Source organism: Macaca mulatta, chromosome 4, assembly GCF_049350105.2.
Source record: "Macaca mulatta isolate MMU2019108-1 chromosome 4, T2T-MMU8v2.0, whole genome shotgun sequence".
Lineage (NCBI taxonomy): Eukaryota > Metazoa > Chordata > Mammalia > Primates > Cercopithecidae > Macaca > Macaca mulatta.
The window spans coordinates 108034064-108049732 of NC_133409.1; the positions used below are offsets into that span (position 1 = coordinate 108034064).

Here is a 15669-nt window from a genome sequence, read left to right on the forward strand (position 1 = left end):
ATTTTATCAAAATTTTGAAAACTCAGATAAAGCCTCCACTGTACAAAAACTCTAAATGTTAGATCGTAGCACTGAGGCAAATATTTAACAATGATGTATCCAAAGAAACAAGCTCCAATAACCTGTTTCCTACAGTGAAATATAGTAAATAAGTTAGATAGACCTTTTGGTTTATTCTATTATATTTTGGTAGTCAATTCAAGAGGATTAAAATGTGAAGCCATTTGGAATTTCCCAGTAAAAGGATCAGATGGCAAAGAAGGCAGAAATAATTTGAAAAAGAAATTCTCTACCATGTCTCAAGAGCCAAACAACAAAACAACTTCAGGTTATCTCAATGTCACTTGTTAAAAAAGAATCCCTGAGTAAATCTTTCTAAGCCATGTTAAATAAATAAGAAAAAAACATAATAAAGCTTTATATTATGTGCTCCTTAGCCAATTTATCCAATTCACCCACACCTGCAGAGGGTCCATGAGGCATTTGCCACTTACAAGGGAAAGGTCAAAAGAAGAGAAAAATATTCCTCAACCCCAAGATATTTGCTAGTCAATGACAGAAAAAGAGCAAATTCAATACAGTACAGAGAATCCATCGTGAGGAATTTAACACTCACAGAAGTTAAGTTTAGACAACCTTATTTGTTAGTGGTTTTCTCAAAAGTTTTAAGACTTTTTGAACAATAGGAAATAGAAAGGGAAAAGGGAAAACAGAAAGAAGAAAAGAATCCAAGGGTGCTGATAATAAAACAGAGAAAGTAATTCAAAGCAGAGAAGAACAAGCTTGAAGCAAAGGCATCTATGCAGAAAACTATGTTGTAGAAATCAGAGGCTAGAGGTGGAGACATCATGACAGATAAGAGCTGCAGACAGCTGCAGAAAAAGACCCATTAAGGGACTCCTTGAACCACAAGGCTAAGGGACAACAACAGCCATTACTCAAAGAGATGCTCACTAAAATTACTAGCATTTTATAAATAAAAGAGGGATTTATTACTTACCCGATTTATATGATTGTTTCCTAAAATAGCATGTAGTAGGGTTTTCTCAAATTCTTCCAACTTCTTGGAACACTTTTTAAGAATATGACTAGATAAGTTACAGTCACTGATCAGACTAGCTAAAGTACCAACAGCTTCTGTCCAAAATCTTGAAAAAGGAAGTTTGGGATTACGGTAAAAAGTGATCAGGCCATCCAGCAACTGAAAAACAGAATCAGAGACTGTGGAAGAGTCTTTTTCAAAGTGGGTTAAGTCTCTTTTAAGATTACCTGATTCTGTCAAGTTCTTTAATTCAAGAAGATATTGCAAGAATTGCATGTGAGAAGACAAAGGATTTTGCAGGATAGCACAAGGTCTTTTCACAAGAGGCAGTGGTGGAAAGTGAGTGGGGGTACAGCTTTCTACAAAGTGCTGGGACAGGTCTGAGGATTCAGTTCTCTGCTCATTTGACAAATCACATCCAGAATCTTCCATCGAAGCTAATGTACTTTCAGAACTCTTAGGTTCCTGAGCCTCCAACTGGGAAGATAGGTTTCCTGAAAAATAAAGGAATAGAAGGATTATCTTCATGCAGTTGAAATTTCTTCATGTAAAACTAGCCATTGATACTTATTTAAAATAAGAAATGAAGTATATAAATACACATTAAGCATTTAACAAGCAGTAGTGTCAAAACTGAGTAAAGAAAAAACTGTGAAAGAAATTGCAGAGACTGTAGAAAAAAGGTCTTTATCTTCTTGGGTAGAAAGGTGATTCATTCATGTATTTTCAGGTCATTATCTTTCATTCAATTACAATGCCATGCTTGAAAAATGCAGAGGAGAAAGCCACAAGACCCGAAGAAGGTCACAGTCTGGTAGTGAATCCAATAAGTAACTACAAAGCAATAAGGTGTACCCAGACATAGAGATTTGCCGAGGGAACTATAAAATCAGGAGGGCCACTGAACAGCCTACCTTGTTAGATAAGTGTATCCTGGAAGAGGTCATGATGGAACTACTTATAAAGTAGGAGTTCAAAGTTAAAGTTAGGAGAAGAGAGAGGGCAAGATAATTCCATACACCTAAGGGGTAAGTGTAAATGCATAAATACAACAGGAAAAATAATAGCATTTGTGTTTATGAGGACTCTCAAGTAATTTGATGTTGCTTCCACAGAAAGTATAAGGTAAGAGACTAAGATACATAATGTAGAGGGCAGATCATAAAAGATAATACATGACATATTAAGAATCTTACAATTCATCCTATAAAGTGTAGAGTGAATTTCCAACTTGAATAATATTAAGACCCCTTTGGAAAAATTATGCAGATACACACATAAAATATCTGATATACAAATATAAATATATACAGATATCTACATATTTCTGTGTATGCATATCATATATATGTGTGTGTATATATATGTATATACACGTGTATGTACCTGTGTATGTACATATGTGTATGTGGTATAGATCTATGAAACTATGTCTATGACTTCTAGAATTTCCTCATATTGGCTGAAAAATACTGCATTTAAAACTAAATCTAATTACTCTAGGTCACTCTTTGACAGACACGCCATCATAAACACAAAGTGGTGGTTGTTTTTAAAATGATTATCAGTGAAACGCACAAACCAAATTGAAAAGTTCTCATTGAATATTCTGAAGCACACACACATATCCATGAAACTAAGTATGAGAAATATTACTGTCAGCAGTGGGAGCAGGAATGAGGCACTGAAAGTTGTAATGCAGAAAAATGAAATGGTCTTATTTTAATTCCATCATTCTGTTGGTTATAGGAAGGGCTTATTTGAGGAGAACATGATAAAACATTGAGAGATCAACTGAAAACACTTCTATTAGTCCCAACATCGGTGAAGAGTGAAATGAACTAAGCAGCTGCAGTGGAAGAGAAAGAAAAGGACTGACTGGGAAAATAAACACAAAATATCAACATGTAATCTGCAGACCAGCTTATTGACTGAATATGGGCAATGAAGTGGAAGTACGAATAAATGCATTCCATGGTTCTGACTTAGGTGACAAGGTAGATTATGGTGCTACCAACTGAAACAGTAAAAAGATAGAAGGACTGGCTTAGGAGAGACTATAAAAAATTCAGGTTTAGTCATGTAAACTCTGAAGCAGCTGGAGAAAATCTAGTCAGAGATGATCCTTTAGAAACTGTTCACACAAGCCTAAGACCGGGGAGAAGGTCTAGACTGAAAATGCATTTTAGGAGTTATCAGTGTATAGATAGTAGAAACCATAAAAATGGTTACAATCACTCAGAGAGAGTATGGGCACTGAGTAAACAAAGGATCAAAAAAGGTACCCTGAATAGGATCAATATTTGAAGCTATAACAGTCATTAAGCAAATAGAGAAGGAACATTTAAAAGGTACAAGAAAAAAACGATTGTGTCATAAAAGTAAAGGAAACAGTTTCAAGAAGAGTTACATACATGAAGCAAAAAAATCCACCAAAACAATAGGTTGAAAAAATATCTGTTGGAATTGCTAATTTAAAAAAGCAACAAAAAAAATAAGTGACCTCATTCATAGCAGGTTTATCCAGGGCAGTTTTGATCAATTGGACAGGGTGGCAGACAGAGAACTTATTGCAACGGACTAAAGAGTGAATTAGAAGAAAGTAAGCAAAGACTGGAAGTGAAGAAAGTAAGTGAAGACTGGAAGTAAGTGAGGAAAGTAAGTGAACGACACTTCTGAGGACTTAGATCAGGAAAGCATAAAATGGATAGCAACTACAGACAAACATGGCATGACAAATTGAGTGAAATGAGCAATTAAAAACAAAGAAAAAACACAATGGATAAGCAGAGGCTGGAAATAAGAGAAAAGAATGGCAGGTGAGACATGGCCCTGGAGAAGATAGGAGACTGAGTCAAGGACCCAGTGGATGGGCTGCGATCTGTAATGTCAAAGTGAAAACTTTTCTCTAAGCTGAAGGAAAGAGGATAAGAAAGCATAGGTTGTACAGAACTACTACTGGCATACAGGAAGTTAAAGGAGATTTCATCTGACAGTCATATTTTCTTACATTTTGAGAAAGGGGGACAGTAGTTGAACAGTGCACAAAAATAATGGTAAACGTGACATCTTCTACATTCTCCACCATATATTCCTAAATCTATCTAATGTGTCGCTCTTGTCCTTCAGAAAAATCAGAAGCTGATGAGGTAGAACTGGAGGATTCAGCTTTAACTTAGAGTTCATTCATTTAACAAGTGTCTACTATAACCACCAAAAATGTGCAGATATGTCCTTCCTAATGATCACTACAACTTCTATATGCCATGCTTAAAAGGAGATGACAATGCAGAAAGTTCAAAAAGTAGTTGTAACCAGAACAATGACCTATCAGCAAACATTAAACTGCATGTGGCTTTTTTTTTTTTTTTTTTTTTTTTTTTTTTTTTTTTTTTTGGTGAGATGGAGTCTTGCTCTCTTGCCAAGCAGGACTGCAGTGGCGTGATCTCAGCTCACTGCAACCTCCACCTCCCAGGTTCAAGCGATTCTCCTGCCTCAGCCTCCCGAGTAGTTGGGACTAAAGGCACATGCCACCACACCCAGCTAATTTTCATATTTTCAGTAGAGACAGGGTTTCACCATGTCAGCCAGGACGGTCTCGATCTCTTGACACTGTGATCCGCCCGCCTCCGCCTCCCAAAGTGCTGGGATTACAGGCATGAGTCACAACGCCTGGCCTATTTCTATACTAACACAGCCAGACGGACTGATCATTTTAAGTAAATAGACACTGAAAATGACTTCTCAAGACATCAACTTCATTCTTCACATAAATAAATGGGAAATATGGACTACAGTAATCTAGAAAATTATACTTTTCTTTCATGTAAGTTAAAATAATTTAAAAAGCAGAACAATTGCATTAACCTTAAAGGTAAGCTTAACTTCATGTGTAATTATTTCAAGAAAAAGTCAGAAAATGAATTCTACCAATGGATAAATTGGGAAGAAAAACGCGATTGCTAGTTTTTCTCTTTACTTCTCACTGCCATGCCTTTTGGCAAGCCACATCCACTCCATCTAATCCCCTTCAGGCATGACAAGTACAAATTTGAAGGAGTACCTCTACCAATGTATGCTATGGGGACAGGAATACACAAAATTGACCACCTTTCTTACGGGCTGCTTTATTTATATACAATCAGAAAAAATGTCATGAGAGCATATGTTAGAAATGCTAGTATGGGAAAACACACACAGAAGAATCTACTTTCACTGCTCTAAGGGAATGCTTTAACATTGCAACAGAGAACTACGCTGGGATTTCACACAATATGGCTTCCATTGTTAAAGTCAAAATATCAAGCTGAATAAAAGAATCTTATGTTCATATTTTATTATACGAACTAGATTCATCAAATAATTCAACTGATATTCACAAAAACCCTGAAAAGTATGTTATTTTGATCTCTAATTTGCCAATTAGAAAACGGAGCTCAGTTTGATTAAGACAACTGAGAAAAGCCACACGGTGAACAAGCAAAATCATTACATTCCAAGTCCAATCACCTTCCAATGACAGCGAAGAAGCTGTATGCTCTATTCCAGCTTCTGTACATTTCCATTATAGTGTTCATTGATTTCTACATGTTATCCACTTGTTTATGAGTTCCTTGAGGCCAGAGGCTCTGACTCTTGTCATATTTGTGATCCTTTCACTAAACAATAGAATCATCTGTAGCAGACACTTCATCAGGGGAAACGCTTAGAGCTGCAACTTGCTGCGGGCTATAACAGGTCTTCTCTTATCTTTAATATTTATAATGAACCATGATCAACTCCTTGGAAAATTATACCAAACCACAACAATTACATAGATAGCCTAGAAAGATCAGATAGAAGGACAGAATTAGAAACAGAGAGAAGGAGAAGGCCGGGGGTAAGAGAGAGAGGAAGATAGAAAGAGAGAGAGAGAGGGAAAGAGGGAGTGGGAGGGGAGAGAGAGGAGGGGAGAGAGAGAGACAGAAACCAAAAGAATGTGGCTATTGCAATAATTATTTAAAATCAACCAACAAAAAGCCAATAATATGCTTTTTCATAGCATCTACTATTAATAACTTTTGTAACCCATAACCAATTTAGTTCTGCTCCTATCTGTCCTCAATGATGAAAACTCTGAAAACTACAAATAGCATTTACACTGGAAGCCAATGCTTCCATATTGGAACCACTCATTCCCTAATAAGATGAATAATATTGGGCAGCTGTGACTATAGTATGTGTCCTTACAAGAGGAAAAACATAAATAGGAAAAAAAGTTTTCTTAGAAAAAATTAAATGGTAATTAAAAGGTAACAAAGCCATGCTGGTGCCGCTTTATGTAATTCCCGTTTTTCCAGGAGACACTAAGGTAAAGCAAAAGTCAAATAAGGTTTCTCTCTTCATATCTTATTGGGCAGATGAGCTTGGGATAATGTCTCTCCAATTTATTGCACCTACCTGTTTGTCATTAGATTTAATAGAGGTAAAATACACACATACACACACACACACACACACACCCCACTCCAGCACAGTTTAACACATATTGTTTCATGTTTTCTATTATTATTACATGATTATGGAGATCAGAAATCTAAATTATGCTAAAGTATGCAATTATAACCAAAAGTACATGAAATGTCAATTAAAAGTTATAATAAACACCCAGCACATGGGAGTCCGAGGTGGGCAGATCAAGAGGTCAAGAGTTCAAGACCAGCCTGGCCAACATGGTAAAACACTGTCTCTACTGAAAATACAAAAGTCAGTTGGGTGTGGTAGTGTGTGCCTGTAATCCCAGCTACTCGGGAGGCTGAGACAGGAGAATTGCTTGAACATGAGAGGTGGAGGTTTCAGTGAACCGAGACGGTGCCACTGCACTCCAGCCTTGGTGACAGAGTGAGACTTCGTCTTGTAAAAAAAAAATTAATAAACAAAACCTACATAGTCCATCTACAATATTCTAAGTCCCTCTTATGCATTGGATCCCACAGACTTTCTATTTCATTTTGCTGAACCCTTCACCCTTCCATTTTCTTTGTTTTTAAGGTCCACCTTGAACTCATTTACCATTTTAGGGTGGATCTCAAGTATACTTAACAAAATAGAGATGGGACCCACCTGTCACACATCCTGCCCTAGGAATACCCACACCAAGATTAACAGTAAATCTGTATATTTAGAGCTCCCCCTCAAAATTATTCACAACCACACCAGCTCTTTTTCTTTTGTTTTCAGGAGACTGTCTCACTTGTTGCCCAGGTTGGTCTCACATCCTGATTCCTGCCCTCAAGGGATCCTTCCACTTCAGCCTCCCAAGTCACTGGAATTACAGGTGCCACCCACTCTGCCCAGTCACATGAATTCTTGATGCCTTTCTTACTTATTTCTACATTCCCTAACTTACCCATAAAATTAAACCCATTGATATGGTTTGGATCTGTGTCCCCATTTAAATCTCATCTCAAACTGTAATACCCACATGTCAAGGGAGGGGCCTGGTGGGAGGTAATTGGATCATGGAGGTGGTTACTGCCATGTTGTTCTCATGATAGAGTTCTCAAAAGACCTGATGGTTTTATAAGGAGCTCTTTCCCCCTTCACACTCTCTCTCCGCATGTAAGACGTGCCTGCTTCCCCTTCCACCATGACTGTGGGTTCCCTGAGGCCGCCCCAGCCATGTGGAAATGTGAGTCAACAGAACCTATTTTCTTTGTAAATTACCCAGTTTGGGGAAGTTCTTTATAGCAATGTGGGTAGAGAATGGGGTACTGCTATAAAGATAACCTGAAAATGTGGAAGCAACTTTGAAATTGGGTAAAAGGCACAGATTGTAACCATTTTGAGGGTTCAGAAGAAGACAGGAAGATGTCAGAAAGTTTGGAACTTCCTAAAGACCTGTTAAATGATTGAGACCAAAATGTTATAGTGATGTAAACAATAAAGCCCAGGCTGAGGTGGTCTCAGGTGCAGATGAGGAACTTATTGGGAACTGGAGTAAAAGTAACTCTTGCTATGCTTTAGCAGAGACTGGCAGCATTTTGCCTCTGCCCTAGAGATCTGTGGAACTTTGTTTGTTCTGAGCTTCATTTCTTTTTATTTATTTATATTATCCTTTAAGTTATGGGGTACATGTGCAGAACATGCAGGTTTGTTACATAGGTGTTCACATGCCATGGTGGTTTGCTGCAGCCATCAACCCATCATCTACATTAGGTATTTCTCCTAATGCTATCCCTCCCCAAGCCCCCTAAAACCCCTACAAGCCATAGTGTGTGATGTTCCACTCCCTGCGTCCATGTGCTTTCATTGTTCAACTCCCACTTACAAGTGAGAACGTGCGGTGTTTGGTTTTCTGCTGTTGTGTTACCTTGCTGAGAAGGATGGTTTCCAGCTTCATCCATGTCCCTGCAAAGGACATGAACTCATTCTTTTTCATGGCTGCATAGTATTCCATGGTGTATATGTGCCACATTTTCTTTGTCCAGTCTATTATTGATGGGTATTTGGGTTGGTTCCAAGTCTTTGCTATTGTGAACAGTGCTGCAATAAACACATATGTGCATATGTCTTTATAGCAGAATGGTTTATAATCCTTTGGGTATATACCCAGTAATGGGATTTCTGGGTCAAATGGTATTTCTGATTCTAGATCCTTGAGGAATCGACATACTGTCTTCCACAAAGGTTGAACTCATTTACGCTCCCACCAACAGTGTAAAAGCATTCCTATTTCTCAATATCCTCTCCAGCATCTGTTGTTTCCTGACTTTTTAATGACTGCCATTCTAACTGGCATGAAGTGATATCTCATTGTGGTTTTGATTTGCATTTCTCTAATGATCAGCGATGATGCGCTTTTTTTCATCTGTTTGTTGGCTGCATAAATGTCTTCTTTTGAGAAGTGTCTGTTCAAATCCTTCACCCACTTTTTTATGGGGTTGGGTTTTTTTCTTGTAAATTTGTTTAAGTTCTTTGTAGATTCTGGATATTAGCCCTTTGTCAGAAGGATAGTTTGCAAAAATGTTCTCCCATTCTGTAGGCTGCCTGTTCACTATGATGATAGTTTCTTTTGCTGTGCAGAAGCTCTTTGGTTTAATTAGATCCCATTTGTCAATTTGGGCTTTTGTTGCCATTGCTTTGGGTGTTTTAGTCATGAAGTCTTTGCCCATGCCTATGTCCTGAATGGTATTGCCTAGGTTTTCTTCTAGGATTTGTATGGTTTTAGGTCTAACATTTAAGTCTTTAATCCATCTTGAATTCATTCTTGTATAAGGAGTAAGGAAGGGATCCAGTTTCAGCTTTCTACATATGGCTAGCCAGTTTTCCCAGCAGCATTTATTAAATAGGAAATCCTTTCCCCATTTCTTGTTTTTGTCAGGTTTGTCAAAGATCAGATGGTTGTAGATGTGTGGTGTTATTTCTGAGGGCTCTGTTCTGTTCCATTGGTCTATATCTCTGTTTTGGTAACAGTACCATGCTGTTTTGGTTACTGTAGCCTTGTAGTATAGTTCGAAGTCAGGTAGCGTGATGCCCCCAGCTTTGTTCTTTTGGCTTAGGATTGTCTTGGCAATGTGGGCTCTTTTTTGGTTCCATATGAAATTTAAATTAGTTTTATTCCAATTCTGTGAAGAAAGTCAATGGTAGCTTAATGGGGATACATCGAATCTAAATTTACTTTGGGCAGTATGTTCATTTTCACGATACGATTCTTCCTATCAATGAGTATGGAATGTTCTTCCATTTTCTGTGTGTCTCCTCTTATTTCCTTGAGCAGCGGTTTGTAGTTCTTGAAGAGGTCCTTCACATCCCTTCTAAGTTGGATTCCTAGGTATTTTATTCTCTTAGTAGCAATTGTGAATGGGAGTTCACTCACGATTTGGCTGTCTGTCTGTTCTTGGTGTATAAGAATGCTTGTGATTTTTGCACGTTGATTTTGTATCCTGAGACTTTGCTGAAGTTGCTTATGAGCTTAAGAGATTTGGGGCAGAGACAATGGGATTTTCTAAATATACAATCACATCATCCGCAAACAGACACAGTTTGACTTCCTCTTTTCCTAATTGAATACCCTTTACTTCCTTCTCTTGCCTGATTGCCCTGGCCAGAACTTCCAGTACTATGTTGAATGGGAGTGGTGAGCTAGAGGGCATCCTTGTCTTGTGTGGGTTTTCAAAGGGAATGCTTCCAGTTTTTGCCCATTCAGTATGATATTGCCTGTGGGTTTGTCATAAAACTCTTAGTATTTTGAGATATGTTCCATCAATACCGAATTTATTGAGAGTTTTTAGCATAAAGGGCTGTTGAATTTTGTCAAAGACCTTTTCTGGATCTATTGAGATAATCATGTGATTTTTGCCATTGGTTCTGTTTATGTGATGGATTATGTTTATTGATTTGAGTATGTTGAACTAGCCTTGCATTCCAAGGATCAAGCCAACTTCATCATGGTAGATAAGTTTTTTGATGATATGCTGCTGGATTCAGTTTGCCAGTATTTTACTGAGGATTTTCACATCGATGTTCATCAGGGATATTGGCCTGAAATCTTCTTTTTTTGTTTTGTCTCTGCCAGGTTTTGGTATCAGGATGATGCTGGCCTCATAAAATGTGTTTTCTATTGTTTGGGATAATTTCAGAAGGAATGGTACCAGCTCTTATTTGTACCTCTGCTAGAGTTTGGCTTGTGAATCAGTCTAGACTTTTTTTGGTTGGTAGGCTATTAATTGCTGCCTCAATTTCAGAACTTGTTATTAGTCATTTCAGGGCTTTGAATCTTGGGAGGGTGTGCATGTCCAGGAACTTCTCCATTTCTTCTAGATTTTCTAGTTTATTTGCATAGAGGTTGTGAATTCTCTGTTGGTAGTTTGTATTTCTGTGGGATACATGGCGATTATCTCCTTTATCATTTTTTGCTGCATCTATTTGATTCTTCTCTTTTCTTCTTTATTAGTCTGGCTAGCGGTCTATCTGTTTTGTTGATCTTTTCAAACCAGCTCCTGGATTCACTGATTTTTTCAAGGGTTTTTTTGCGTCTCTATCTCCTTCAGCTCTGCTCTGATCTTATTTATTTCTCGTCTTCTGTTACCTCTTAAATTTGTTTGCTCTTGTTTCTCTAGTTTTTTTTTTCTTTTAATTGTGATGTTAGGGCTATACACTTCTCTCTACACACCTCTTTAAATGTGTCCCAGAGATTCTGCTATGTTGTGTCTTTGTTCTCATTGGTTTCAAAGAACATCTTTATTTCTGCCTTCATTTCGTTATGTACTCAGTAGTCATTCAGGAGCAGATTGTTAAGTTTCCATGCAGTTGTGCAGTTTTGAGTGAGTTTCTTAATCTTGAGTTCTAATTTGATTGCACTGTGGTCTGAGAGACTTTGTCATGATTTCCCTTCTTTTGCATTTGTTAGGAAGTGTTTTACTTCCAATTATGTGGTGAATTTTAGAATAAGTGTGATGTGGTGCTGAGAAAAATGTATATTCTGTTGATTTGTGGTGGAGAGTCCTGTAGATGCCTGTTCGGTCTGCTTGGTCCACAGCTAAGTTCAAGTCCTGGATATCCTTGTTAATTTTCTGTCCTGTTGATCTGCCTAATATTGACGATGGGGTGTTTAAGTCTCCCACTATTATTGTGTGGAGGTCTTAAGTCTCTCTGTAGGTCGCTAAGAACTTGCTTTATGAATCTGGGTGCTCCTGTATTAGGTGCATATATATTTAGGATAGTTAGCTCTTCTTGTTATATTGATCTGCTGTTGTGTTTGCTGAGAAAGGACATTATGTAATGTCCTTCTACATCTCTTTTGATTTTTGTTGGTTTAAAGTCTGTTTTATCAGAGACTAGGATGGCAATACCTGCCTTTTTTGGTTTCCATTTGCATGGTAAATATTCCTCCATCCCTTTATTTTGAGGCTATGTGTGTCTTTGAATGTGATATGGGTCTCCTGAACACAGCACACTGATGGGTCTTGACTTCTTATCCAGTTTGCCAGTCTGTGTCTTTTAATTGTGACATTTAGCCCTTTTACATTTAAGGTTAATATTGTTACATGTGAATTTGATCCTGCCATTATGATGCTAGCTGGTTATTTTGCCCGTTAGTTGATGCAGTTTCTTCATAGCGTCAATGGTCTTTACAATTTGGTATGTTTTTGCAGTGACTGGTACTGGTTGTTGCTTTCCATGTTTAGTGCTTCCTTCAGGAGCTCTTATAAAGCAGGCTTGGTGGTGACAAAATCTCTCAGCATTTGCTTGTCTGTAAAGAATTTTATTTCTCCTTCGCTTACGAAGCTCAGTGTGGCCGGATATGAAATTCTGGGTTGAAAATTCTTTTTTTTAAGAATGTTGAATATCAGCCCCCACTCTCTTCTGGCTTGTAAAATTTCTGCAGAGAGATCTGCTGTTAGTCTGGTGGGCTTCCCATTGTGGGTAACCCCACCTATCTCTCAGGCTGCCCTTAACATTTTTACTTCATTTCAACCTCGGTGAATCTGATGATTATGTGTCTTGGGGTTGCTCTTCTTGAGAAGTATCTTTGTGGTGTTCTCTGTATTTTCTGAATTTGAATGTTGGCCTGCCTTGCTAGTTTGGGGAAGTTCTCCTGGCTAACAGCCTGAAGAGTGTTTTCCAACTTGGTTCCATTCTCCCAGTCACTTTCAGGTACACCAATCAAGCATAGTATATGGTCTTTTCACATAGTCCCATATTTCTTGGATGCTTTGTTTGTTTCTTTTCATTCTTTTTTCTCTAATCTTGTTTTCTCACTTTATTTCATTGAGTTGATCTCCAATCTCTGATATCCTTTCTTCTGCTTGATCAATTCAGCTATTGACACTTGTGTATGCTTCATGAAGTTCTCGTGTTGTGTTGTTCAGCTGCATCAGGTCATTTATGTTCTTCTCTAAACTGGTTATTCTAGTAAGCAATTTGCCTAACCTTTTACCAAGGTTCTCAGCTTCCTCGCATTGGCTTAGAACAAGCTCCTTTAGCTTGGAGGAGTTTATTACCCACCTTATGAAGCCTACTTCTGTCAATTCATCCAATTCATTCTGTCCAGTTTTCTTCTCTTGCTGTTGAGGAGTTGTGATCCTTTGGAGGAGAAGAGGTGTTCTGGTTTTTAGAATTTTCAGCTTTTTTGCACTGGTTTCTCCCCATCTTCATGGATTTATCTACCTTTGGTCTTTGAAGTAGGTGACCTTCAGCTGGGGTCTGAGTGGACTTATTTTTATTTGATGTTGATACTATTCCTTTCTGTTTGTTACTTTTCCTTCTAACAGGCCCCTCTGCTGCAGGTCCGTTGGAGTTTGCTGGAGGTCCACTCAAGACCATTTTCCTGGGTATCACCAGCAGAGGCTGGAGAACAGCAAAGATTGCTGCCTGTTCTTTTCTCTGGAAGCTTTGTCCCAGAGGGGCACCTGCCAGATGCTAGCCAGAGCTCTCCTGTATGACATGTCTGTCGGCCCCTACTGGGAACTTTGAACTTGAAAGAGATGATTTAGGGAATCCAGATGAAGAAATTTCAAAGCAGCAAAGCATTCAAGAGGTGACAGAGCATAAAAGTTTAGAAAATTTGCAGCCTGACCATGTCTTAGAAAATAAAAACCTATTTTCTTGGGAGAAATTCAACCCAGCTGCAGAAATTTACATAAATAACAAGGAGTCTAATGTTAATCTCCAAGACAATGGGGAAAATGTCTGCACGGATGTCAGAGACCTTTAACGCAGCCCCTCCCATCACAGGTCCCCAGGCCTAGTAGGATAAAATGGCTTCCTGGGCTGGGCCCAGGACCACACTCCTGCTCTGTGCAGCCTAGGGACTTGGTGCCCTGTATCCCAGTTGCTCCAGCTCCAGTTCTACCCGAAAGGGGCCACAGTAAAGCTTGGGCTATTGCTTCAGAGGGTGTAAGCTCCAAGCAGCTTCTACATGGTGTTGGGCCTGCAGGTGCACAAAATTCAACAATTAAGGTCTAGAAACCACTGACTAGATTTCAGAGGATGCATGAGTCTGCTGCAGGGGGAGAGCCCTCATGGAGAGCCACTGCTATGGCAGTGTGGAAAGCAAATGGGGGTTGGAGCTGCGGTACAGTCCCACTGGGGCACTGCCTAGTGAAGCCAAGAGAAGAGGGCTCCTGTCCCCCAGATCCCAGAATAGTAGATCCACCAACAGCTTGCACTGCGTGCCTGGAAAAGCCATGGGCACTCAATGCCAGCCTACGATGGAGCTGCTGAAGGCCAGGGCGCCCCTTGCATCAGCAGATGTGAGACATAGAATCAAAGGAGATCATTTCAGACCTTTAGGATTTGACTGCCCCACTGGATTCTGCACTTGCATGGGGTCTGTAGACCCCTTTGTTTTGGCCAATTTCTCCCATTTGGAACAGGAGCATTTACATAATGCCTGTACCCCCATTGTATCTTGGAAGTAACTAAGCAGCTTTTGATTTTACAGGTTCATAGGTGAAAGGGACTTGCCTTGTCTCACATGAGACTTTGGACTTTGAATTTTTGAGTTAATGCTGAAATGAGTTAAGACTTTGGGGGACTGTTGGAAAGGGATGATTGTGTTTTAAAGTGTGAGACGGGTACGAGACTTGAGAGGGACCAGTGGTGGAATAATATGGTTTGGCTCTGTGTCCTCACCTAAATCTCATCCTGAACTGTAATCCCCATGTTTCAAGGGAGGGACCTGGTAGGAGGTGACTGGATCATGGTGATAGTTTCCCCTATGGTGTTCTCATGATAGTAAGTGAGTTCTCATGAGATCTAATGGTTGTATAAGGGGCTCTTCCCCCTTTGCTCTTTCTCTCACCTGCTGCCATGTAAGACATACCTGCATCCCCTTCCACCATGATTGTGGGTTTTCTGAGGTCTCCCTAGCCATTTGGAACTGTGAGTCAATTAAACCTCTTTTCTTTGTAAATTATCCAGTCTCCATGCAGCCCGTCGTTTTTTTTTGTTTTGTTTTGTTTTGTTTTGTTTTGTTTTTTTCCTTTGAGATGGAGTCTTGAGTCTTGCTCTGTTGCCTAGGCTGAAGTGCAGTGGCATGATCTCGGCTCACTACAATCTCTGCCTCTTGGGTTCAAGTGCTTCTCCTGCCTCAACCTCCCTAGTAGCTGGGATTACAGGTGTGTGCCACCATGCTCAGCTAATTTTTGTATTTTTAGTAGAAATTAGGTTTTACCATGTTGCTCAGGCTGGTCTTGAACTCCTGATATCAGGTGATCCACCCGCCTCAGCCTCCCAAAGTGCTGGGATTACAGACATGAGCCACCGCACCCAGCCTCAGGCAGTTCTTTATAGCAGTGTGAAAATGAAATAAAACACTCGTAGAACCAAATGTCAAAAGGGTAATTTTTTTCTGAACTCTCTACAAGCTCACAAACTTTATAGAACTGAACAGTCTTCATGCATCGCACATAAAAACACAATTTATGTTTGCCCTACATGTTCTCCATTTCAACTAATATTGTGGCTATCCCTCCTGTCACTAGGCCCAGTGTAAAAAACCATCCTTGGCTCCTTTCTCTCTTCTACCCTCTACATACAGTGAAAGCACTATGTTATGCTGATTCTAACTTTGACACATGTATTAAGGTTTTTCAGAGAAAAAAAAAAAAATATATATATATATATATATTCACACACACACC

General features: G+C 39.1%; 1 protein-coding gene across 1 annotated transcript in view; it reads right to left on the reverse strand.

Annotated features, from left to right (window-relative positions):
* Positions 1–15669, reverse strand: part of MEI4 (meiotic double-stranded break formation protein 4) — a 314754-nt gene that overhangs the window by 236083 nt on the left and 63002 nt on the right. Inside the window, exon 3 of the mRNA XM_078001038.1 lies at positions 1001–1536. Coding sequence (XP_077857164.1) covers positions 1001–1536 — 536 coding nt within the window. The remainder of the gene's footprint in view (positions 1–1000; positions 1537–15669) is intronic.